Here is a 26,992-nt window from a genome sequence, read left to right on the forward strand (position 1 = left end):
TTAGAGTGTTTTATCTTTATGAATATTTGTTCATTGGCCATGAAGAAATTGTGTTTTGTTGGTTTGCTCAAAATAATGTCTAATTGTCTGCCTTAGACTACAGCATGTCAAATTAGAGTCATGTCTTCTATATTTTTTGATATTTTGCTTTATAATGCAGTCACATTCTAAATATTTAAGTTTGACATATTTTTGTGGCCATTATTTATACAAATACATACATTGATTTAAACAAGGGTTAGTTCACCCAAAAATGCCATGCACTGCTTACAACGTAAAATGCATAGGAGACTGACAGAACGAAATTGTTGTATAAAGTCATAATTTTTGTTTGTTTTTTGCACACAAAGTATTCTCGTCGCTTCACAACATTAAGGTTTAACCACTTGAGTCACATGGACTATTTTAACGATATCTTTACCTTTCTGGACCTTGAAAGTGTTCATTAAATTGCTGTGGAGGAGTCAGAGAGCTTTAGGATTTCATCAAAAATATCTTCATTTGTTTTTCTGATGATGAACGAAGGTCTTAGGGGTTTGGAACGATATGAGGGTGAGTCATTACTGACAGAATTTTCATTTTTGGGTGAACTAACACTTTAATTGTTCAAGTACTTCTGAGCAGTTTAGTTAATTAAAATGTTCACAGTTAAATATTAAAAGCCAAAATATTTTTAAATAATAAAAGGCCCATAGCTTTATTTCTTTGTTTAGTATTCTGTCCTTTTGCATGAGTTTCAGTGCTCTAATGACAAGACTTACATTTCCACACAAGATTTTATGCAGGTCTGTTCACTATCAAATCGGTTTTTGTTGCCATCGCAGCCTCCAAACCAGAACTGAGCACATGAATTGGCCTTTGGATCAAAATACCATTTAACAACATACTGTTGACAAGGACCAGGATCCAGAGGCTCCAGACACCCTTCTTCTGTAAGAGAGGTAATGGGATTTGCAATTTGTTCACAGAACTGCAATTATTTATATTGTATCACTTTTGATCCATTGTATGGGCATTTACCTGGAGTAAAACCAAATGGTCTGCGTGTCGAGTCAGGCCCAGTTGGTCTGCGTATCGCGTCAGACCCAGTTGGTCTGCGTACCGCGTCAGGCCCAGTTGGTCTGCGTATCGGGTAAAGCCCAGTTGGTCTGGGTGTCGAGTCGTTGTTCTCACAAAGCTTATCGAGCAATTTACTTTCCACATCTAGACCACAGAGACAGAAAACATGAAGTGAATTAATGCAGGTCATCCTGTAGCTCAGGTAAGTCATCTTTTTATCTTTTAATATTTATATAGAATGTTTTATGGTTTTTAAAGGTGAAGTGTTTTTGTTGTTGTCGATGCTAAAATACTTTCTGGTGTCCCAGTTCAATGTCCAAACATAAAGCCCTAAAATGAGATTCCTGTCCTATCCCTACTCATAACCTATCCCTAAAATCCCCTGGTTGTAAGCCTAAACTTGACATAAAATGTAAACTTGTCCCTAAAATCCACAACGCATCTCACAGTGTGTTAATGAATGATTCAGCGTTAGAATGAATCGGTTGAATCAAAGATTCAATGACTTGTTCGTAAACGACTGCCTCATTCATGAACGAATCAGCCGTTTGAACGAACCGACTCAATGACTCACTCATTAAGACCTGCCGCCACCTACTGGTAGTTTAGTTTCGTGTTTAAACATTCTTTCCAACATTTCTTATTGTATTAAAAATATATAGTTAAAACAATCTCATAACATTATTTAATGCAGTTGTAATTTGTCAGTGTAAATTATTTAATTTAACAACCATATAGCGTTATTCTAATTTAATTTATTGATATAATTTACGAATATAAAAGGAAAGCTGAAGCATATCCTATATTTAAGATTAATCCTCATAAATATGAAGATTTAAATACATCAAAGCTGATGAAAATGTTACTTCTGAACATTGATATTTAACTCTAATATTGTGAGTCAGAATGTAAACTGGGCAGCAGATGATACGCACAATTAGCCTACATTAACCTAAAACTAACTGAATTAAAACGCCACAGCCCATACTGTTTTCTTCTTTTTAATTATTAGAATATAGACATTAAGAGAATAAATTGTTATACAAGTACTTTTACTTTTAATACTAAAAGTACATTTAAAATCAAGTACTTTTTTACTTTTAGTTAAGTAGGATTGTTGTTGTACTTCTACTTTCACTTAAGTAAATATGGCTCTGGTTATTTGTACTTTTACTTAAGTACTGAGATTCAGTACTTCCTCCACCAATGTTGAAATCACGTTTATACCAGGGTTGCTTTCGAGTCGCTCTCGCAGTATTTTGATATCCTAAGCCATTTGTTCTACGCAGCGCTGGATTAAGTCAAACACGTATTGACAAGATATTGGTTTTAATTAAGACCTGCAACCTCTTAGTTGGACCAGTGCACCGTGCAAGGCTAAGATATATAAACATAGATTCATCATTATTGGCTGGTTCTATAGGCTGCTATACAAACATATTTATGGTGCAAGGTCACGGTATAAGCTGCTGACCCCCACCGGCTCGGCGATCACTAAAGATGTTTAGTCGACATTGTGAAACATAGCATTTGTTCACACAAAGGAGATATAACTATTTGAGTTGTTAATTTGAACCTTTAATAATAATACAAGCTGACAGGGCTCCCTGTATGTTTACAGCATTAGTCGAGAGATTTTCTTTCCTTGAGAAAAATGAACAGCTACTGTACCTGATATCTATCCAAATTAATCGATATTGAATCAAGATAGGAATTATATTGCTATTGCAATCGTAAAATTTGTCAAGCATCAATAAAAACAGTTGGCAAGGTATTTGTACCATGTAAACATTGTGACATGCATGCTGTCAATAAACTTAAAGGGTTAGTTCACCCAAAAATGAAATTGATGTCATTAATGACTCACCCTAATGTCGTTCCACATCCATAAGACCATGTGTTCATCTTCAGAACACAGTTTAAGATATTTTATATTTTAGTCCCAGAGCATATGCAGTCTATGCACACTATACTGTCCATGTCCAGAAAGGGAATAAAAACATCATCAGATTAGTCCATATGTGACGTCAGTTAGTTAGTTAGAATCTCTTGAAGCATTAAAAATACATTTTGGTCCAAAAATAACAAAAACTACGACTTTATTCAGCATTGTCTTCTCTTCCGCGCTTGTGTTCAATCTTCAAATAAAGATTCAAACAGTTCATGAATTAGCGTATTGATTCATTCGGATCGCGTGTCAAACTGCTGAAATCACGTGACATTGGCGATCCGAATCAAGAATTGATTCACTGATTCATGAACCGTTTGAATCTTTATTTGAGGATTGGACACAAGCGCAGAAGAGAAGACAATGCTGAATAAAGTCGTCGTTTTTGTGATTTTTGGACCAAAATGTATTTTCGATGCTTCAAGAGATTCTAACTAACCCATTGATGTCACATATGAACTACTTTGATGTCATTAATGACATACATTTAATTTTTGGGTGAACTAACACTTTAATGAAAAGGGTATTGTGCTGAATTGCAATATACTTAGGCTATTATGTTGCAATGTTGTTGTTTTTTACAACCCCGGCTGCATATATACCTACTCATAACTCTATTCCATAAACATACCCTTTAGGAACTTTATTTCCACTTTTCTAATATTTAAAAATAAAGGCTGCTCTGAGATGATATGTGATGGGGAAAAGGGAGAAAAAGGGAAAAAGGAACATTCAAACTTTTGGCTCAGAAGTTACCTATTCTTTTGTAAGAAGTTGCTTTTTTTGTCTGACCCAACCAGACATTGGTGGGCGGAGTTAGTGTAAATAGCCTTTGTCAACAAGGACATAGACACTCCGTTTTATTTTTGGTTAAACTATCCATTTAATTGTGTGAATTGAATGCATTGCGACATACCAGGAAGCATTCTGAAGTCTTCTATGGAAAACAGATGATCCTCAGTGGGCAGGGACGCTATTGACCTCAACTCCTTGGTAAAAATAGGGTCACTTTGATTCACCACTCCTATGGCAAACATGGTGATATTTGCTGAATGAGCCTCTCTGACCACATCCTCCAACTTCACTGTGTCACGATCATCTGTCAAGCCATCCGTAATAACCAGCGCCACTTTCTTCACATCATTGCGAGCAGAGCCGAAAATCTCAATGGCCTTTCTGATGCCACTTCCTGTGTAAGTGCCCTCTCCGATATAACTCATGTTGTACACAGCTGCCTTCACTTTATCTAGAGTTAAATTGTGGTTTATACTTGTGACCACTATGCTAATGTGACTGTAGAGAACGATCCCCACACGCGTCACATCCGGACTGACTGACACTCGGTCGATCAAGGTATTCACAAAGTCTTTAATGACTTCGAAGTTTTCCGGGCCCACGCTCTCAGAGCTGTCGATCACAAACACCAGCTCAAGAGGTTTTACTCTGCATATCACGCCACAGCCTGAGAATCAAGAATAAATCATTCAATTCAGGTTTGGTGTAATTCATCGCAAAGCATTCGAATTTAGAAAAAGATCTGCCATTTGGTTACTTACCACAAATAGATCTGATTAGAATGATTATTTCCGTTCTCTGCAAAAAACATAAATCTTTTTTAATAAGGTGCTCAATTTCTGTTTCAGGTTTATTAATCAGTATTATTTTTATGCTGTGATAATACTTATTAATATTTTAAATTAGCTTTTTATATATTGTCAGTTTTCATTTTAATTCAAATTTTAGCCATTTTGTTAATTGCTTTTGTCATTTTTATTATATTTAGTTTTTTATTATCTTTAATTAATTAATCTTCATGTTTATTTGAGTCATTTTAATACTTGTATGTATTTTGGTTATTTGACATTTTCATTTAGCTACGTTTTTGTTTTGATTTTTTAGGTTTTATCTAATATTTTTTATTATATTTCAGGTTTGTTTTATTATATATAGAATATAGCATGAGTACCATGCACAATATTACAATGTTCTGTATACATTAAATGCACACTGTAAATAAATCTTATTATTATTAGAGTATGTTTAACAAGATACTTATTAGTAATAAATAGTATTTTACTTAAAAATATCACATTTCATTAAATGTTTTACTTGTCATTTCTTTATAATTATTTATGACATTTACTAGCAATTGCAGTGAACATTTTTTCAGAGTAAATCCTATATCAATTTTCTTTCTTTTTTTCTTTTTTTGAGCAGATGACCAAAATGAGCAGTATACATTTTGTGAAATACTGCATCCCACAATGCAATGCACAAGACTTGACTTGTGTCAAGTCAAGTCATTTTTACATAAAATTGGGTTACAAATGCAAAAAATTATATTTTCCAACAATCACATGATGGTGAGATCATGCAACAACAGCTTAACAAAAATCAGTTTAAAACTGTAAAAAAAAAACTTTTTACAATGGAATAATTTATTCAATTTCTTTGGACCTTTAATGACAAGTTAGAAATTCTTTCATCTGTGCACGTACCGTGATACCAGGGTCTCCTTTTGTGCCTAAATTACCCTGCGATTGTAAGAAGAGGCAATGTTCAGTATGTTAAAAAAATGCAGTAAAATATTAAGAATCAGCTATCTTAACCAATCAAAATGTTCTTCTCACCATCTGTCCTTTAAGTCCTGTTTCTCCGGGGCTTCCCATGTCCCCTTTGCTTCCTTGTGCTCCTGGAAACCCACGATCCCCCTACAAACAGAGCAGTTACATCACATTTGTGGTTACGTTGTTTCAAACATGAAGAGATGCACCATTTTTTAATTGCCGTTAATTATATTTAATTATAAGTGTCATTTTTGTGTTTGACAGAAAAGTAATGAAGGTTTGGAACACGAGGGTGAATAAATGATGACATTTTTAGTTTTGGTTCAAGGATTCCTTTAATGCTAACTTTAAAAAATATGAATGCATGACTGGCTATAAGCCTCTCCTCACCTTCTGTCCCGGCAGACCTTCTCCAGGGGACCCTCTTGGCCCTTGTATACCCTGATATCCAGGATCACCCTTTATAAAACAGTATAAGCTGCATGTAAATTGAACAGTTTCACAACTGTACAGCACACTGTAATGTGTTCAGGAATACTGCTGATATGCCTCAGATAGCTTTTACCTTTGGTCCTTGTATGCCCTCTCCTGGCAAACCTGGAAGACCAGCTGGACCAGTCGGACCAATGGAGCCCTGTGGACCACAAAAACACTTCTAAACAAACCTGAACAGAATTATACTCTGCTACTAAAAAATAAGGAACATTTTTAGGAACATTTAGGACCAAGATTCATGAATTTCTTCTGAATATATATCCAAACACAAATCTAAAGACTCATCTAACAGTGTGCTGTAACATCATGGTGTTGATTCGATGAATATGGGTATATATATTCAGGGCTTGACATTTTTTTTTTGCTCACCATCCACTATGGCTAGGGGTTTTCCAAAGTTACTAGCCACCCAGCAGGCATATTAGGCTGCTGTCACTTTAAGACCTGACGCACGGACCCATTATACTGTTACACATGCGTTTTCTTTCTCAACTATTTACATTCATTTACAACAGAACAGACTGTGTTTATATGAACACTCACCAAGAACAGCATTTCAGCATTATTTTGTGTGTATTTGACTAAGTGTAATAATCAGTGAAAAATAACTCGATTTAGTACTGAGAGGCGTGGTTTGTGTGGTTAAACATTGGGTGTGAGCATTAAAAAAAAAAGCTGTGCAATAACCTCAATACCATGGTGAAATTCAAGCCCTGTAACAGCAACAATATTCATCTGGAGCAAATTAAACGAGTGAGTAAGAGGAGGTGGGTTTGTGTGTAACTCGCTGTCACAGAGATGAGAAACGGATGAGAGATGAGAGAGAGAAGAAAGAAAGAGCAGCATGGTGTTGTGTATCTATTCTGCAGAAAATGTATATTGGAAGCATTTCAGATATTTCAGTATTGATATGTACTGAAAAATTGATTCTTTTTGTAATTTACACTACATTGCACTTAGTTTTATTATTTCAGATGCCTTTAAAGGTCAATTGAAAAACTGTGTTACACGCCACTGCTGAAATACACACATTTGGAGGGTTGGGTGTTAATGTCAAGGCCTGTATGTATTTAGTCTCAGCCTTAGACCATTGGCTGAATTTCTGAGGCATTGATCAAAGATCAAACACTTTGGGAGTTTGTTTGTAGTCATTATCTGATTGGTTGAATTTTCCAGTATTTCCGGCAAACGCGTGTGTCGCACCACACAACTGTGACAATGAGTGCTTATCAGGACAAGCTAAACGCTGGATCTGTGCAGTTCACAGCACCATCATGTTTAATTGCTCCATTGTTGCAGTAAACTTGAACAACATTCTTGAAAGAATTGCATGCTGGTCTATATAACTTTAAAAAAAAAAAAAAAACATTTTCATGCATCTAAAAATGATGCTGAATAAAGCAACGTGTGACCTTCTGCTGTCAGTTTAAAGATCTGGTTATACAAGACTAATATGCATTCTACATACAATATACACAGATCCGGCATAACATCATGACCCCCTTACTAATATTGTGTTGGTCCCTCTTTTGCTTCCAAAACTGCCCTGACCCATTGAGGCATAGATTCCACTAGACCTCTGAAGGTATGCTGTGGTTTCTTACACAAAGATGTTAGCAGCAGACTCTTTAAGTCCTATAAGTTGTGAGGTGGAGCCTCCACGGATCAGAATGTTTGTTCAGCACATCCCACAGATGTTTGATTGGATTGAGATCTGGGGAATTTGGACGCCTAATCCTTATGCTTGCCCAGTTTTCTTCCTTCTAACAATTTTGAGGACAAAATGTTCACTTGCTACCTAATAAATCCCACCCACTAACAGGTGCCGTGATGAAGAAATAATCAAAGTTATTCACTTCACCTGTCATAATGTTATGCCTGATCGGTGTATGTAGTTTGACACATATTTCCTACCTTTGGGCCCACCTGCCCAAGACCTGGTATTCCAGCAGGCCCTGGCCGACCTGGAAAGCCTCGATCCCCCTGCAACAGAAAATATAAATTAATCAAATGCCCCAATAGAATAATATATTTATTTAATATATAGGGATGCGTTCACCTTACCTTTGGTCCAGGTAAACCTATACCCTCTGGCCCAGTCTCTCCTCTAAGACCTGGAAGACCTTGTAGCCCCTATAGATCACATGAGCAACACATATATAGTCTGTTATAATTCCATTTGGTATGTCAGAATAAATACAGACTGTACAAATGTAACTATGAGTTGCATGAATAATGCCCTTTATAATGTTAATATTTACAGGTGTGCCTGGATGGCCTTCTCCCTTCAGCCCTGGTGGTCCAAAGGGTCCTGGTAACCCCATTTCACCCTAAAGACAGACCAATTGGATTATCTGAATCACAAAAGCACAGTGTAGGTTTCCGGGGAAGTCGCTCTTACCTTCGGCCCTGCAATTCCTATCCCTGGTTCTCCAGCAGGTCCTGCTGGACCAACTGGCCCTGAATCGCCCTACAACAGGACGAAAAAGGTATGTGATCTCAATTTAAGCCACATTAAAATGTATACTTTTTTAAAGCAAGAACTTAAATTGACCTTTTATGAATTATTCATTAAATGCAATTGACTTATCCGCAAACCCCTTCACTCGAACACCAATGGCAGTTGAGTATCAGATGCACGGGGACCAGAATCATCTTTAGGTTTCAGCGCCATAGAGAAGCATTGCTTTGATGATGTTTATGCTACAAAAATGGTAAAACAATTTGCCTGGGGTACTTGTATTGCTGATTCCAGGTATCCTGGGAGGATTTTTTGGTTGTCTTAGGGCGTTTTCACACCTGAAAGTCCGCACCAAGGTCCAAACCAAAGTTTGTGTTTAGACATTTGGTTCTTTTTGGTTTGCTTTCACATTGCAGTTATGTTAGCGCACCAAAGAACTTTACATGACGCACTGGCGTCCTGTCGTCATCATCTATGTGGGCTGCATCTTAACATTGATTGGTTTGTTAGCGGACGTGCGTCTGACGTCAGTGTGTTGTCAATTCAGCGGCTAACTTTGACAAGAATGAATGAACAGACACATCGTTGCCAATACTGTATATTATGGCATTACTATCTGCAGCACCAACTATACTCGAGGCAAATTCACCAAATGAACGTCCTCGTTATGCAAACATTTTATCGGCGCCGACAGGAAAGGAGGAGCTCCTAGAAGATAGGCTTTTTAGCCAAACAATGTATTTTATTTTATAGTTATGTTTAAATATTATAATGTTATTTTTAAATTTCATCTAGGCTATATTGATTATGAAACGTGCACAGATGTGCAATATATGTCAAAGACATCGAGTCAGAAATAATTTTGACCACTTCATTAAGATTTGTTTTGTAGAAAGCTTTATTTTGTATCTTAATTTTAATAAATGTTTCATCGTTTGCCTGAATTTAATAAATAAGCTTAAATAAATAATATAACATCCCGTGATGGAGTGATCATTTGCGTTGAACATGAACTGGAGCGGTCTCATAAATAAACCGAAACTCATATAGTCAAGCAGAGCACGCTGTTCACGCGAGCTGACATGACTACACAAGCGGTTCTGGATAAAATGCTGCGCACTCCATCACTGCATGTGCTGTGAGTTTAATCTGTGTTTTTTCACTAATCCTACACCAGAACTTCCTGTAAATGGTCTGAAAGTCCGAACTATACAGAAAATGCTTTCACACAAGAAACGAACCGAACCTTTGTTCTGTTTGTCCGGACCGAGACTACCTCTTTTCGTCGGACCAAATTTCGTCTGTTTGGTCCGGACCATGGTCTGAGGGAGGTTTCACACCTGTAATTTTGGTTCGTACCAAACTGAAAAGTCCGAAAATCCGGACCAAACAAGGTAGGTGTGAAAGCACCCATAGTCTCATTAAGTTACAACTAAAAAAAGTGAGTCCATGCTTACGTAGAAACCTAAATAAGCTAACTGTTCTCATGTCATGTAACGTTAACAGTGTAGGTCAATTTCACATAAACGAACGTCTACATTTCAGTGCCTCTCTATATTAAACAGATTAAATGTAAATTAATTTAACCCTACTGTACATGAACAGTGTTGATCCTTTATGTTTTCATCTGTGATCGTGACGACCTGAACATGAGGCGTCTCCCGCTTGCACTGCGATCTGTAAACTGCTGATTAGAATGTTGTTCCAGGATCAACAAGAACATGGAGCATGTTCTCACATTCACCGTCCATGTGTCTAACTGTGACCTTTTATTTTATTGATAAAGTTTGTGTTGAACCCAGAACATTTCTTTAACATACCTTAGCTCCTGGTATGCCTGTTCCTGAAGGCCCAGGAACACCTGGAAGTCCAACATTCCCTGGTTTTCCCTATTTTAAATGAAAGACACTGTTAGTTGAGGAGAGACAGAGCTTTTCTTGACATAGAGTTGGATGAGTTGTTTTCACCTTTCCCCCTATTGGCCCAACTGGTCCTACTGGTCCTGGTTGGCCTCTGGAGCCCCTCTCCCCCCGATCCCCCTATTGAAGGAAGATACAACCTATTTAATACATAAAATGATATATTTTTTAATATAATCGTTTGGTAGGCGTGATACCTTCTCCCCTGGTAGGCCTCTTCCAGAAGGTCCGTCTTGTCCTTTAGGCCCTGGTGGGCCTACATCACCCTAAAATCAAGAGATTTCAATAAGATATGCCTACTGAGTGTTATTTTGTGAAGTTATCCATCACTAACATGCTACTAAGATCACCTTTGATCCCATGGCTCCATCTTCTCCTGGCACACCTGATTCACCTGGTAAACCTTGTAATCCAGGTTCACCCTACGGCATCAACATAAACACACCTCTGATTTCATGTCATTTACATGATGTAATGTCATTTCATTACAGTTTTGTTGAAAGGACGACTTACTTTGGGTCCTGGTTCACCGATTCCTCTTTCTCCAGTAGCTCCAGGATTTCCAGGGAAGCCATGTTCTCCCTGAGAGCAAACAAAACAAAATAATATATCGGTCAGAAGTTTGGAATCTTTTTTTTTCTTCCTGAAAGAAGCCTCTTGTTCACCAAGATTGAATTTATTTTATCTACTTTTTTCTATTTGAATGCATTTTAAAATATAATTTATTCCCATGATTAAAAGCTGAATTTTCAGCATCATTACTCCAGTCTTCAGTGTCACATGATCCTTCAGAAATCATTCTAATATGATGATTTGCTGCTCAAGAAACATTTATTATTATCATGTTGAAAACAGTTGTGCTGCTTCATATTTTTGTAGAAACCATGATACTTTTTTCTTCGAAGAATTAAAAAAACAGCATTTATTTGAAATAGATTTTTTTTTGTAACAACGAAAATGCCTTTACTCTTATTTTTAATCATTTTCTCTTATAAAAATGTTATATTAGTTATATAAGACAATTCAGTTACCTTTGCACCAATGAGTCCTATCCCAGGATTCCCTCTTTGACCAGGAGGACCAGCTGGTCCCTGAGTCCCCTTTAAATATTAAATGGAGGTGACAATTGAATGTTTTCAATGATTTAGAAAAGTAATTGCATACTTCTCAACATGCTACATGATTTAATGAATCATATTGTATATAAATATAACACAAACAGTGTTTATTACTTAGGGTTAAGGGTTTGTTTAAATCTCTAACACTAAGAGCGTATTACGAACATGAAGCTTGCCTTAACTATCACCACTATTACAGAAGTATTGGTATAAATAAAAAAGCTAACCCAGAAAAATACAAAAAACAAATACTTTCTCTCCTTGAAATCCCCTGCCAGGCATTCCTATTAATCCAGGTGATCCAGGAGGTCCCGCATTGCCCTAAGAGGATGGATACAGGGGCTAAATTTAATGCAAAATGGCCAATTAATTATTATCACATATTATAAATTAAATCTTACACAACTGCGACATACCTTTTCACCTTTGACTCCATAACCTGGGAGTCCACGTCCACCAGTAGGGCCGACATAGCCACGGTCACCCTAAGGCACAAACACAAAACAGATTAAAAAGTGATTTTTTTAATGTCTTTATTCACACGACCATTAAAGGGTATAATAATAACAGAGGTATGCATTCATTTCGGATGATTTTTAATGTGCCTTCTTAAAAATAAAGGTTCTTTATTGGATTTTAAAGTTCCATGAAGAACCTTTAACATCCATGGAATCTTTCCTTTACCCAAAGGTTCTTTTAAGTGGAAAAGGGTTCTTTAAAATGTTTTTCACACTAAGAGAAATTGGTTCTTTTAGGAACTGTTCACTGAAAGGTTCTTTGAGGAACCCAAAATAGTTGTTCTATGGCATCTTGTGAAAACCTCCTTTTTCCAACCTTTTCTTTTAAGAATGTTTATTTTATTGACATAATTATTTGTATTCACTTTCACTGTAACAAAAAGAGTAGGGAAAACTAAATAATGCTAAACATCTCCATTTGTTTTCACAGAAAAAAAAAATGACAACAATGTGAGGGTGAGTACATTTTTTTTCAGTTTTCTTTCAGAAAATGTCAGAGAGCCTATATGGAAAAGGGGATGACACACAAAAGAAGCAGGAACAGCAACTGTATCTGCTCACCTTTGGGCCAGGAAGTCCTTCGACTGAAGCACCTGGGTTCCCCTGTGATCCTGGTAAACCTGGAGAACCCTTCATTGATGCATGAATCATTATCTCATTATAATCTATAGATGTTTTATGTCATACAAAGAGACTGTTAATATACTTACAGGTACACCTGGCTGACCTACGCCAACCGGACCCAGAGGACCAGGTCTTCCTGGGTTTCCTTTGTAACCCTAAAACAATCACACCTCATATAACTTTGTGATTAAATAAAATACACTGCATAGGTACTTGTATATTGATGAACATGAACATACTAAAACTGGAACAAGAAAGTACCTCATTGTAATTGGTTATTGATTAAAACCTCCAATAGCAAAGAAAACCACAAATGAGATATCTTTTATATATCTCAATCATTTCTCTTTAGGAAGTTATGAGATTCATTTGAAAGCAAATGAGACTCAAAATGGAGACTTTAATTTTTCTTTGGAGACAATGACACCATCTCACATGTGGCTCCTCAACAGTCACAAACAAGATCTTAAGTTAAACTCAAACATTTCTCATTAAAGTCTAAGGGCCAGATTTACTAAACAGGGCAAATTAACGTGAGAGCATGATCACATAAAGGTGCAGATGGGAGTGGAAAGGGTGTGTGTGTGGGTGGGGTGGGGGGGAATCTAACTTTATTTCAATAATTTTCTCATTTGTTTCCATTTTTCTTTCTCCTCTAATGTTTTGAAGAAACTTAGGGCTCTATTTTAAAGATCAGAGCGCATGATCTAAAGTGCACTTAGGGCATGTCCATATTACTAAGACACACTTTAAATAACACAAAAAATACTGTGCTATTGATTTTAGAGCAGGTTTTGTTGGTCAATGGCGCAGTCAATTTCAGTTGCCTTAAAATAGCAACGCACCAACAATGCACCTGAACACACCTCGTTTTCAGACCAGCATGTTCTCGGGTGAACAGATGGGCGCAAATGCATTTGCTATTTAAACAATTTGGTGCAGGACGTAAAAATGATAACTGCGCCGAGCTGAAACTAGCAAAAAACACTTGTGTCGGTCGTGCCTGGTTTCACATTGCACTGGGTGTATGATAGGGCCCTTAAAGTCTAAAATGGGTATTGATACTTGAATGAAACATAAGTAAGAACCTAGCCTAGAAATCTAGACGCACCCTAGCGGCAGCTAATTTAATCTGCCCGCGAGTGTCGTCTAGCAACTCTCAATACCCTTCTGAGCTGTATTCCCCTATCTCTTGCCGGGCCAATCACATCGTGTATAGAGTCGGTGGGCGGGGCCATAATGACGACGGCCGAGTTGCGTTTGCGTGCTTCTAGTAAACACAGAAACTGGCAAACGGCGGCGGTATTTCGAATCAGCTTTGACCGCGACTCTGGAAGACTTGGAGTTAAGCTTTTCTCTGAGAAAAGAGCAATGAACGGCACTGAAGTCATTCTTAAAAAGGGAAGATGTGTTCGGAGTTTAACTGACCAGATACGGCGAATGTTTAATCAGTCAGCGAGCTCCGCTTCACCTTCGTTGCTCTGCTTGGTGTAGCGCTATCCTATCACGTGCAGAGGGAGTTTGAAAGACAACCGTTTATCCCTCCCCTCGGATTGAGCTGTCAATGGTGAGTTTACAAACCAAACATCTTGATGTGGGTCTGGCTTGTCAGGCTAGTAAGAACCCCAATAATATTTAAAATAAATCTTTTCAATTTGAATATATTTTGAAATCTAATTTATTCCTGTGATGCAATTTTTTACATGATTACTCCAATGATTAGAACTTAATCATTCTAATATGCTAATTTGCTGCTCAAGAAACATAATGTGCTGCTGCTTAATTTTTTGGTGGAAAATGTGATGCATTTATTTTCAGGATTCTTTAAAGAATAGAAAATTCAAAAGAGCAGCATTGACTTGAAATAGAAATTTCTATTGTTCCTTTTGATAAATGTAATCCTTAAGTCTCTAATTTAATCCTCAAAAATATTTTAAAATATCTAACTGAGCATAAAATGTTGAATGGTAGTATATGTTACACCTGCTTTAAACATTTTTTTGTGTCTAATATGAACTGAGGAAAGTCCTATAGAGAACAACCAGCTCTGAAAAGTTTACCTTTGGACCAGGGAATCCAATTCCAATATCTCCTGGCGGGCCAGACACACCAACCGGCCCTCGATCCCCCTATAGGAACAACCCAGAGGTCAGTCTTTTATTTGGACGTCATCATAAAGCTGATATATTTGCTGCTAAATGCCATAAACCTCAGTCATCTCGGATGCGTGTCACATTGCAACTTTTTCCGTAATATTCATATTATAGCCTGTTATACACAATCTGACCATCCAACGCATTCTCTCACGTGTGTCCATACAACATTCACACAGGATAAAGGCACTTGTGTCCAACAGTTTAGGAGTTTTTACATTTGCATGTGCAATTATATATTTTTCAGATTTTCAAAGCACTCTTTGTTAAAACTTCCAGACCAGACGTGAGAGGCAAAATCTGCATTTAAACATGGAAAGATCCCTAAAATGTGAAATCTTTACTAAGCCAGATTTCTGTCTTTATTTAAGGCACACATATCAGTTACAGACATTTCACTGACAAAGAAATGGAAGATATGATCATACTTTGGGTCCTGCTTGACCCTCGTTCCCCTGTTCCCCTGGAGGCCCTTTAAAACCCTGGTGAAATAATGAAGAAATATGTTAAAATTGCTCTTGTAATGCATTATTTTTTTAATCACTATGTAAACCATAGGTTGATATGGCACTTTTAGGCATCTGTTGATGCCTGTTAAACTGTGCTAATGTCGCTTCTGAAGAACTTGACCCAGTCAATCTGAACTATTCGGTCTCTTCACTAATCCCACAGTACAAAGTTCTCCTCGGAAAAAGAATAATATCCTGCAAGGCTGGATTCACTGCTTTACATGTGTAGATTAGCATAGGATTACGAGCGATCTGCCGATCACATTCCATTAGTGCAGAGCGGGGAAACGGCCTGCGGTCGCTGCGTTTATGTAATGAGACAACATGTGATAAGACTAACGCATTTCATTTTCTATCTATGTTCATTTCTCACTTTTAGAACAACTACAACAAATCGCATAGTTCGAATGGAAGAATCAGCCTTTTTAAAACAGCATACTACCGGTTTTCTTTAGTCACATGACATTTGATCACTCTAAATGATTTTCTTTTCTGAAATCACTCCTTAAATTGTGCTATTCTAAACCCTTCTTTTACATTTTTTTCTGTATCTTTGACAAGTAACGTTTTAAGTTAAAAGTTAAAAAATCTCTTTAGTTCACAGATGTTTTTAAATAGTGGCATCAAAAATAGCATTATAGTTCTGCTATAAATGTGTTTATAGTAATATATAGTAGCCTATGTATGGGTGAAATACACAATTATCATTTGTTTTGTGTTTAGAAAAAATGAACACATCATTCTACAGGCTAGGATGAATAAGAGTGCACAACTGTACAGTTGCTTGCTTTATTATTTGGTTTTATTATATTCACTGTGAAGTACTTCTGCAGTAAATGCAGTGTAAAAGAGTAAATGCATTATTTTGATATTTGATAGTTAAATTCAATTTTACATTTAGTAAATATAGAACATTTGTTTTGAAAATGGACAAACCCAGAAATTGGGTTGTTTGAATGGGTCCATTTACTGGGTTCAAACAATTTCTGGGTTTGTCCATTTTCAACCCAACTTGGGTTGTTTTTGACCCAGCATTTTTTTAGAGTGTAATTACTGTTTTATAATTTTGATTATAAGTCATATAAGTATATATAAGTCTGAATTAGGGCTGCACGATTTGGGGGAAATATATAATTGCGATTATTCTGGGTAAAACTGTGATTGCGATTTAAAATGCGATTATTGTTATTATTATTTTTTACAAATGAAAAGTGTGTGTATATAACATTTTGTGTTTTTATATTAATGTGACTAATAATAATTATTATGATTATTATTATTGCTAAAAATATTTTTAAAATTACAATAACATTTTCATAATTACAAATAAAAAATAGTATGTCTGAATAAATATAACAATATAATACTAATACTAATTATTATTATTATTATTTTTGTAATATTTTACAGAAAACTTATTTTCAACAAAAAAGAAACTGCTGGGTTACCTAATATGCAGACAGCCTATGACTAAAAAACATTTGAAAGGTCTAAGCCTAAGGAGTTATTGTAAAAAAATAATATAAGATATATATATATATATATATATATATATATATATATATATATATATATATATATATATATATATATATATTTATATATATGTTTCAGTCAATCTCATGTCAATCTTGAGTACCTATAGAGTAGTATTGCATCCTTCATATCTCCGAAAAGTCTTTAGTTTTATTATATTTATAAAAGAAATATGGGCTGTACCGAGTCTTTCCGGAAAAAAACGAGCGCCTGGAGGCGTATTGTGTGGGCAGAGCTAAAGAATGACGATCGCGTGGAGAAACCCATGGCTATCTCAGCTAATACAGATAATGATCCAGAATCATTTGGAGGCTGAAATAAATTGAACAGGAGAAACAGCAACAGCAGGATGTCCGTCTCTGTGGTATGTACTGTATTTAGTGGCCTGTCAACATTTGTGTGTCTTTACTCGCAGTTTATGAGGACATGATTCGGTTTATGGACTATTGTATGCGACTAAACCTTAGCAGTAGCAAGCAAAACGGTTTCGCATGTCAGACTAGTGTAACGTTATACATAGAACAACAATAGAGTCCGTTAGCGCATTTGAATGACGAAGCACGCGATCGTGTCGTTTACTGATGTTTACTCACACGACGAGCCAACAGCACAGACATTTGAAGCAGTTTTACTCACCGGCTGCTTCCAAAGCAGGACCGAACCTTTATCGCTGGGACCGCTCCGTCAAAAACACACTTCTTTGGTATGATTTGGTAAAGTCCTGTGACAGCAGTGAACGGTGGAGATCCACTTTTGTGACGCAACTGAAGCGATGTTGTGAAGCTTCCCGTCATTTCTGCGTTCAAATCGGTTAAAATGCAGCGCTGCCTTCCCGGAATGCTGTGCTGAAGCGTTGAAGTCGCTTGATGTCACCCATAGGAATAAAGTGGAGCGCGGCGCCTGGATCGACTGGATCGAGCGAGTGTTTATGGGCGTGCATTTCCTCTCTCGCTCTAGTCACGCGCGCGCACCCTACCGGGAGAAGAGCCCGTACGGCCCATACAAGGACCTTCCGATCTATTAACGTCAAGTCGACCCATGCTCGAAAAAAACTCTCCGAAACTTGTGAGAAACCGGAAGTAGTATTTTTAACACAGAAATACTCCATCAAACGTCCAACATTAGTTTTTGAAACTTTATCTATGTTTAGGATGGGAATCCAAGTCTTTAACAGTGTAAAAACCTCAGTATGTATGAAACAGCATTTCACCCCCCCTTTAATTAAAATCACAGTATTTGAGCTTTTATAATCGCACACAAGCCAAATCGCGATTGCGGTATGATTTCGATTAATCGTGCATGTATAAACGTATTAATTTATAAAATAAGGAATAGTCGGAATGTTTTTAAGAATTTTTTTTTCTTTTGTTATTGGAGCTTTTTTGTGTGAAGGTCTAATGAGATAAATATAAATGTTCTACTGTTTAAATATTATTAGTGTGTACCATAAAGGACACAGATTATTCACAGAATTAAATTAAATAATCATTATTATTTAATCGTTATTACATTATTATCATTATTGAGTGATAAAAAAATTTTTTTTACGCATTATGAATTCAGTTAAAACCTAAAATGTAATATAATGTGTCATGTAAAGAGATGTTTGTACTGTGCCTGCTCTCCTCTGGGGCCCCTCTGCCCTGGAGGCCCTTCAGCGCCCTGTGAAATGAAACATACGACTTTGATCAATAATATGTGGCATGTTTCAGAACAATAGTAATTCGTAGAACAGAAAAGACTTGCCTTCTGTCCTGTTTCCCCTCGTAGTCCACATATACCTTGATCCCCCTAAAACATAACTCAAGACATCAGCATACATTCCAACCATCAAAGCCAATGAAGAACCTTCAATTTGCATACTAATGATTATGTAATCTTAGTAGATAGACTTGCGGCTGGTTAGGACAATATATTAACAAATTAATTACAATAACCTAAATGCATGCAAAAGATAAGACTCAAATGTTTCACCTTATCACCTTTGAACCCAGGACTTCCCTGTGGATGAGGAATCAGGAACAAGAACCGTGTTGGTCAGAGAGTCAGTAGTAAGTCAAAATATATAAGATGACCATATGAAGATGTGATGTACCTCTGGACCCTTGATTCCTGGAGGACCCGGTGCTCCTGTTTCCCCCTTTAAAATCAGTCAGGTCAGTGCGTCCACAACAAGAAACTACAGCTCTAATCATAATTCCTTTAAAAAAATGTGATCATTATTTTCACTCTCACCCATGAGCCTTTTGAACCAGGTTCTCCTTTATTACCTGGATCTCCTTTTTCACCCTAAACAAAATAAAGTTTTACTCATAAATGCCTTCATTGAAGGGAAATGGCATCTATTCCGTCCCAGCAATACTCACAGGAGCTCCAGGAAGACCTTTTTCACCTTTCTCGCACCTACACACCAGGCACTGGTAAGAGAAATACATCCAACAGGTAGTTTGCAATCAGCATTGGTGTGATATGCTGCTTAATCAAGTCAGGTTTAATATCAAATATATTTGTATAGCCATTTTCACAGTATACACATTGTTGCAAATCATGATGGTAATGTTTAAAATACCTTAATATTTTAATGCCATATTTCCACATTAGGCAGATTAGAGCTGGACAATAATATAGTTTACATTTTGCAATGATAAGCGATCAAGCATTTGAGATTTGTAGCTTGATTGCTTGTATATGGGTTTTTACTGTATGTGGATAAAGTTGGACACAGTTATACAGGGGTTGGACAATAAAACAAAAACACTGGCCAATATAGAGCTGGAGGTTTCACGTCTATATATGCGCCGTATGGAAGACAATCTTCACTGATTTACATAAAATCTTGCATAAAAGTACATCAAATATTGCAAGTCCTTGTGGTGCATGGAAAGCTCTGGTGTCCAGGGTAATGCTGGCATACCACCATCGTAGGACGAACCACTTCCAACAGGAGTAACCGTCGACGCAAAAGGAAGCTGCCTGAAAGCGATGTCCAGGTAGTGACCTGGATTGTATCCAAAAAGCATAAATCCACAACTGCCTGCACAGCTCGACTCTCCTGTTTCCACCAAAATTTTTGGTCATGAGCTCCAAAAAGACAATATCCACTGTCGTGGATATTCATGGTTGACCTTTGGTCATTTTTTCCAATGCTAAATGTCAGTTTCATTGGTGTCAAATTTTGGGCAATGTGTATTTTTCTCTGATAAGTTCACCTTCAATGTGTTTCTCACATCTATAAAAACGTTTTAAAAAAATCAGAGTTTCTGTCCAGAGTGAGAAGCACAGCGGTGGATCAGTGATGGTTTGGGCTGCAATATCATGGCATTACTGTGTTTGATGGACGCATCTTTGCTTAAGACTACTGAACCATTCTGGAGGACCATCTGATGGCTCAAACATTAGACCCTTAAAAGGAAGCTGTGTATCAGCATGATAATGCACCAATACACACAGCAAGACTCATGACCGAATGCTTTCATGACCATGAAAGTGAAGTTGAACATCTCTCATGGCCTGCACAGTCACCAGATATAAATATATTTGAGGTGTTTCGGAGGAGAGTAAAAAAAAAACATTTTCCTCCACTAGCATCTCATAGTGACCTGGACACTGTTCTGGAGGAGGAATGGCTCACAATCCCTCTGTCCACAGTAAAGAACTTGTATCTGTCAGTTCCAAGACAAAATTATGCTGTATTGGCTACAAAAGGAGGTCCTACACCAGGGTCAATGTCCTGCAGAGTTTAGCTCCAACCCTAATCAGACACCCCTGAACCAGCTAATCAATGTCTTCAGGATTACTAGAAGGCTTCAGGCAGGTGAGTTTGATCAGGGTTGGAGCTAAACTCTGCTGGACAGTGGCCCTTCAGGACTGGAATCGCCTAGCCCTGCCCTACACCAATAAATGATTGTGGTCCAACCCCTGTAAATCCAAGTTTATATGAAGTTTATAGAAAATATAGGCAATTTTTTTTGTCTCAAAATGAGACAAAATGTAAATAACATTTTGAGACAAAAAATAAAAAATTCCCTTATATGCCGGTAAAGTTGGATATAATATATAATATACAGTTTGCATTTTTTTGTGTCAATATAAACAATCCCACAGCTGAGATTTGCTATAGAGTAGTATATATTGCTTTACATAAGCGTACTATATCTGGGTAAAGTTTATTATTAGTTAAAATAATCAATTTGAGTTATAGATTTATTATGGGGGGGGGGGGGGGGGGTATTGATAATTATGAAACCTGATTGTTTTTTTAGCTTAATGCCACTTGGTTTCTGTGGGCTTCTTTTTCAAGTGCAATGACATTCCAACCTTTTATGACTAAAGTGTCTGAATACTTCGAGGGCCACCCTTCTTGATAGTTCAGTACTTACTTTATTCTCAACGATTATTTTCTGAAATGAAAAGAGAAATAAGAATTAGGACACAAATCTATGACAGTAACAAAACAAGTCCAATTGATTGCCAGATTTCCTGCATGACATGGGAAGTAGTATTATGCATTTCTATGAGACCCGTATTGTGTGACTAAAGTGACATTTCAGAAGAGGCAGACCCTTCCTTGTGTTTATTTGGAAAATCCCTCTCACACAGATTTGATTCACTCACTGATGTGTGAACCATGCTTGAGGACAGCAGATCAAACACTAGTTACTGTATTTGGATCTCCAATAGAAACGGTTAGAGCTTGTATTTTCTGAACCCAAATAGCCACATTTCCTATAGCTGGAAAAAACAAAGCTAGAGCTTTTTCTTGCATCAAAGCTAAATTAATGGGGAGCTTTTTAGCTGGAGTCCATGTGCAACTAAAGCTCTGTGAAATGTTGTGCAGAAACTGAAAAGTGTGAGTGGCTTGTTTCTATATGTATGCCAAGATGTTTTGAGCGCTTATTTTACAATAATCTTCAAACATGGCTATTCATAATTTAGAGTTAGAATTACCTGAAGGTATAAATGACCAGTGAACACTGCAGTACATTGAACCCAGAGCTGAGTGACCATGAGCAAAGACAGCAGCATGCAGATTACATACTAGTTAGCAATACCTGGAGGTAGTAGGCTAGTTAACAAAATTGGTTAGTGAAAAATATTTTGGAATGACTTTGCTATTTTTTATTTTTGTCTCAGCAAAATTGCAACAAAAAAAATGCAATTTTATTTTTAATTATTTATTATTTAATTATTTAATTTTAATTATTTTAGTTATTATTTACTTTATTAAAAAATATTTTTAATAAAGTAATAACTTTAAAACAATTTGTACATTTTTCTTTTTTAAAACTCCAGACTAATGGCAGGTCATTATTTTTTTATTTTTTTGTTGGTTTTAATGTTTCCCTCTCCATAGGTCTAGGTCTTCATAATTGATGTAAAAAAAAAAAATTGAAATCAAAAATACATAGTTAGTAACATACGGTAAAATACTACTAAAATGGAAAGTTATGGTCCTTGATTCTGACTGGTTGAGCTGTGTAATTTATTCTGCAAACATACACCTGTATATTTCTATAGACTAACTGGTTTATAAAAGCAATACGCCCCAAGAAGCCATGGTTTACAGTGAATTTAGAACAGCTAAGGGCATTATATATATATGACAGCTCTTTGGTCTTGGTCATAGTGGAGTTTGGAGTCTGACTGTTTGAGGTTGTGGACAGGTGTATTTTATACTGATGAGTTCAAACAGGAGCCATTAATACAGGTAACAAGTGGAGGACAGAGGCGTCTCTTAAAGATGAAGTTACAGGTCTGTGAGAGCCAGACATCTTGCTTAAAGGGATGGTTCACTTTAAAATGAAAATTCTGTCATCCTTTACTCACGCTCAAGTTGTTTCAAACCTGTATGAATTTCTTTCTTCAGCTGAACACAAGGGAAGATTTTTTGAAGAATGTCAGTAACCAAACAGTTAACTGGAGCCATTGACTTCCATAGTAGGAAAAAAAAAAATACTATGGAAGTCAATGGCTCCAGTTCACTGTTTGGTTACTGACATTCTTCAAAATATCTTCCCTTGTGTTCAGCTGAAGAAAGAAATTCATACAGGTTTGAAACAACTTGAGGGTGAGTAAAGGATGACAGAATTTTCATTTTAAAGTGAACTTTAAGGTGGCCAAATACTTATTTTCCACCATAATTTGTAAATAAGTTCTTTAAAAATCAGAACATGTGATTTTTTTCTCATTCTGTCTCTCATAGATCAGGTGTACCTATGATGAAAATTACGGGCCTCTCTCACCTTGTTAAATGGGAGAACTTGCACAATTGGTGGCTTTCAAATCTTAATTACAATATTTTCTTTCCCTTTCCTTCAGGTGATTTTTGTTTGTTTGCACTGAAGCTAATGGACTCATGATTTAATTTGATTAAAAATGCAAAAAGCTGCTGTATCTCAATTGTAACTTCAAAGAGAGGTATAAAATATTTGGAAAAGTTCATGTATTAAAAAGGAATTCAATTAGAATTTCTGATACCCTTGGTTTCTCAATTTACTATTGATTGTTTTTGTTGGTTGTGCTATATCTGTAGGTCTATATGCATCTTTCACTTCAATCATTTGTTTGCGTTTATTATATGGGGGATTATGATGTGTGATCTTGCTAAAGCTAATGAGGCTAACAGATGAACTGAATGTCTCACGAGCTGCTGCAGGAGCCGTTCTTGCAGGTTGGAGTCAGCGAGGCTGTGTGAGTACTGCTGGGCTGGGCTGCTGGCTATGGCCCGCAGTTTGGTACGGTTCACGTTGTTTGATAAGCCTATTGTGAAGATTCTAATGTTGAGGCCTTTGGCCTCTGCGACCGGCGTCATGATGTCAGGATTCCGTGGATGATCGATGCCGTCGGTCATGAACAGGGCCACTCGAACACTCTGCTCCTTGGTCTCACTGGTGAAGAGCTGAGTGGCGTTGGTTATGGCATACGTTGAATACGTTCCCTGACCGATGTAGTTGACATCTTCCAATCTCTTCAGGAAGACGCCGAGGTCCTGCCATTCTTTGAAGTGCTGGTTGACGTACACTGAACTGCTGTAGTAGAGGAGCGCCAAACGAGTCTCCAGACGCCGGTCAGGCAACTTCATCAGCGCCACCTGCCTGCTGAAGGAGCGCACCAATGCTTTCTCTTGATCAAACAGAATGCCTTTCGCGCTCTCTGAGCTGTCCAGGATGAATAAAATCTCTAGTGGACATACTATTGCTGTAACGAGAGAAAAAACAATAGCCATAAACTCAAGCACACATACTGTATATACAAAAATAATGGTTCTTATTGGCATTGATGGTTCCATGAAGATAGTTTAACATATGAAGCCTTTCCATTACACAAAATATGATTTATAGTGGAAAATGGTTTTTAGAAAAGAAAAAAAAATTCTTTAATTGCAGCACTGCATGGGAAAACCACCTTTTGAAATGGTTTAATACATTATTATAGCCTGACATATGTATATACACACACCGATCAAGCATAACATTATGACTACAACATTATGGGTATTTAACACTGATTATCTCTTCATCACAGGACCTGTAAGTGGCTGGGATATATTAGGCAGCAAGTGAACATTTTGTCCTCAAAGTTGATGTGTAAGAAATTGGAATACTGGGCAAGTTTGACAAGGGCCAAATTGTGATGGCTAGACGACTGGGTCAGAGCATCTCCAAAACTGCAGCTCTTGTGGGGTGTTCCCGGTCTGCAGTGGTCAGTGTCTATCAAAAGTGCTTCAAGGAAGGAACAGTGGAGAACCGGCGACAGGGTCATGGGCGGCTAAGGCTCACTGATGCACGTGGGGAGCGAAGGGTGGCCCGTGTGGTCCGATCAAACAGTCGAGCTGCTGTAGCTCAAATTGCTCAAGAAGTTAATGCTGGTTCTGATAGAAAGGTGTCAGAATACACAGAGCATCACAGTTTGTTGCGGGGCTGCACAGCTACAGACCAGTCAGGGTGCCCATGCTGACCCCTGTCCACCAAGAAGGTGGTCATAATTCTATGCCTGATTGATACACATATATATATATATATATATATATATATATATATATATATATATATATATATATATATATATATATATATATATATATATATATATATATATATATATATATTAGGGCCGGGACTTTAACGCGTTAATTAAGATTAATTAATTACGTGACTTTAACGCGTAAAAAAAAAAAAAAATTTAACCACACTTATTTTTGCACCGCGGAACGTTTTTCAATGAACGAGTTTCGACGGACCGATTATACTGGAACACCAACCAGCGCTCCGGAGTCAAGACAACAACAAACCATGAGTGAACATGAACGAAGAAGCTGATGAGACCGCTTTGCTTGGCCCCGTGGATGGGAAATTTTGTTTTAAAAAACGAAAGAATGGAAGCGTCGTCAAGAGCATGGTTGTGTGCAAGCTATACAACAAGGAATTTGCGTATCACTGCAGCACATCGAGCCTCAAATATCACAAATATGCTTTTGCTACATTTAATGGCAAACATTGCGCTGGACTGAAATAAATAAACAATATTTTGTTGATTAAGCTTATGTATTCAGTCATTATTCAATGGTATACTAAAAATACATGTGAAAAATTACTTCTCATTGTTCTCAGGTCAAATATTTATATGCAATTAAAATGTGATTAATTTCGATTAATTAATTACAAAGCTCTAATTAATTAGATTTTTTTTTTTATCGAGTCCCGGCCCTAATATATATAGATATAGATTGGGTCCAAACAACTGCGACCTAAGCAAAAATTATTTTATTTTCTAACTGAATAAAAAGCAATCTTATTGCAAATATTATCAGCAACAATTTTGAGTGAAAAGTTAACATTTCAACCAACTACATCCTTTCTCTGGAGAACAGTGGCTCGTTGCTGTCTTGGAGAAACAATTGAGATCATAAAGATATCTAACTTTCACTTTACATGCAAAGTCAACACAATAAATGCTGCAGCTGGCACTGAAGAAAACTCTAATGCATTTACCCTGTTTTGCAGTGGGGTTAGGTTTTTCTCTAGGCGGTGTTGTGTTCTGGCATCTAGTCGCAGGTAAAAGCAGCCAAAGCAACATGCTCAGAAAAAACACTTTGGCCATGCTTTCATTCATAACCTTAAAGATAATAGGATAAAACATATTTCAGGCTTTCTGAGCATCTTAAAAATGTGCTTATGGTACATAATTAGGCTATTGCATGCATTACAAAGACATAAAAAAAAAATAACTGTACAAAAAGGTAGTCCCTTTCTTGTTGTTTGAATACAGACTTTTTAGAAGTTTAAACACAGCAGAACATGGTCCTCGGATATTTCCAAACAAATATAATAATGTTTAATAAATCAAGTGTAATAAATCAGAACTTATGCATCAAACACATTTTAAACAACCAATTCAAATCAACAAATACATGTGATAATGTTAAATGCATATTGTTTTAACATTAATGGTTATGTTTAGTTTTGTAATTTAATGCTAAAATGAAATTAAGCAGGAATAATAATATGAAAATGGATACAGTGCTTACCTGGCCTCTTATGCAAATATAGAGAATATCCACATGCTCATGTCTCTCGTGGAGAACTTTCTGTTATGACTGATTTCTCTTCTTCGCTGAACATCAGCCCAACATCACAGTCCCAAGTTATCTGACGCGACGCCTGAACACACACACGCCCACACACACACACACACACACACACACACACAACGCACCCAGTAGCCTACTGGACAGGCAAACAATTTTGTGTTATAAGCCTACATTATTAGGATGAACTATAGCATACCCGGTTGTATTATGTGTATGTATGACAAGTAGCGCGGGAAGGGGGTGCTGCGGGGGCTGCAGCCCCCCTCGTTATAGCATCAGACCCCCTAGTGGGGGGCTGTGGACTAAAATTATATTGTATTTAAAACATGAAATGAAATTAAAATAAAATAAAATATACTGACATAACATACTGTGTTTGATATGGGATTAAAATAATGGGCAGTGGATAAGATATAAACTAATGATTAATTATTTTAATAATTCCTCAGGAAGTGCTTTCGTCACCGTCACGTCACCTCGCTGGCTCGCTCACTCT

At 36.9% G+C, this 26,992-nt stretch overlaps 1 protein-coding gene across 1 annotated transcript; it reads right to left on the minus strand.

Annotated features, from left to right (window-relative positions):
- Positions 1 to 714: 714 nt before the first annotated feature.
- On the minus strand, positions 715 to 26,722 carry col28a1b (collagen, type XXVIII, alpha 1b). The gene is made up of 34 exons (XM_067447922.1): positions 26,434 to 26,722; positions 25,898 to 26,021; positions 23,551 to 24,104; positions 21,287 to 21,307; positions 19,274 to 19,324; positions 19,143 to 19,196; positions 19,003 to 19,047; positions 18,882 to 18,908; positions 18,654 to 18,698; positions 18,525 to 18,569; positions 15,291 to 15,344; positions 14,770 to 14,838; positions 12,796 to 12,864; positions 12,647 to 12,715; positions 11,984 to 12,052; positions 11,820 to 11,888; positions 11,481 to 11,549; positions 10,963 to 11,031; positions 10,800 to 10,871; positions 10,647 to 10,715; positions 10,498 to 10,569; positions 10,351 to 10,419; positions 8,471 to 8,539; positions 8,331 to 8,399; positions 8,134 to 8,202; positions 7,984 to 8,052; positions 6,140 to 6,208; positions 5,965 to 6,033; positions 5,638 to 5,718; positions 5,506 to 5,541; positions 4,564 to 4,600; positions 3,924 to 4,469; positions 1,021 to 1,203; positions 715 to 930 (listed from the first exon to the last, which is right to left on the minus strand). The coding sequence occupies exons 2-34, from the start codon at positions 26,016 to 26,018 to the stop codon at positions 758 to 760; spliced, it is 3,252 nt and encodes a 1,083-aa protein (XP_067304023.1). The 5' UTR covers positions 26,019 to 26,021; positions 26,434 to 26,722; the 3' UTR covers positions 715 to 757.
- Between the last annotated feature and the right edge of the window lie 270 nt (positions 26,723 to 26,992).

This window comes from Pseudorasbora parva, chromosome 7, assembly GCF_024679245.1.
Source record: "Pseudorasbora parva isolate DD20220531a chromosome 7, ASM2467924v1, whole genome shotgun sequence".
NCBI classification, from domain to species: Eukaryota; Metazoa; Chordata; class Actinopteri; order Cypriniformes; family Gobionidae; genus Pseudorasbora; species Pseudorasbora parva.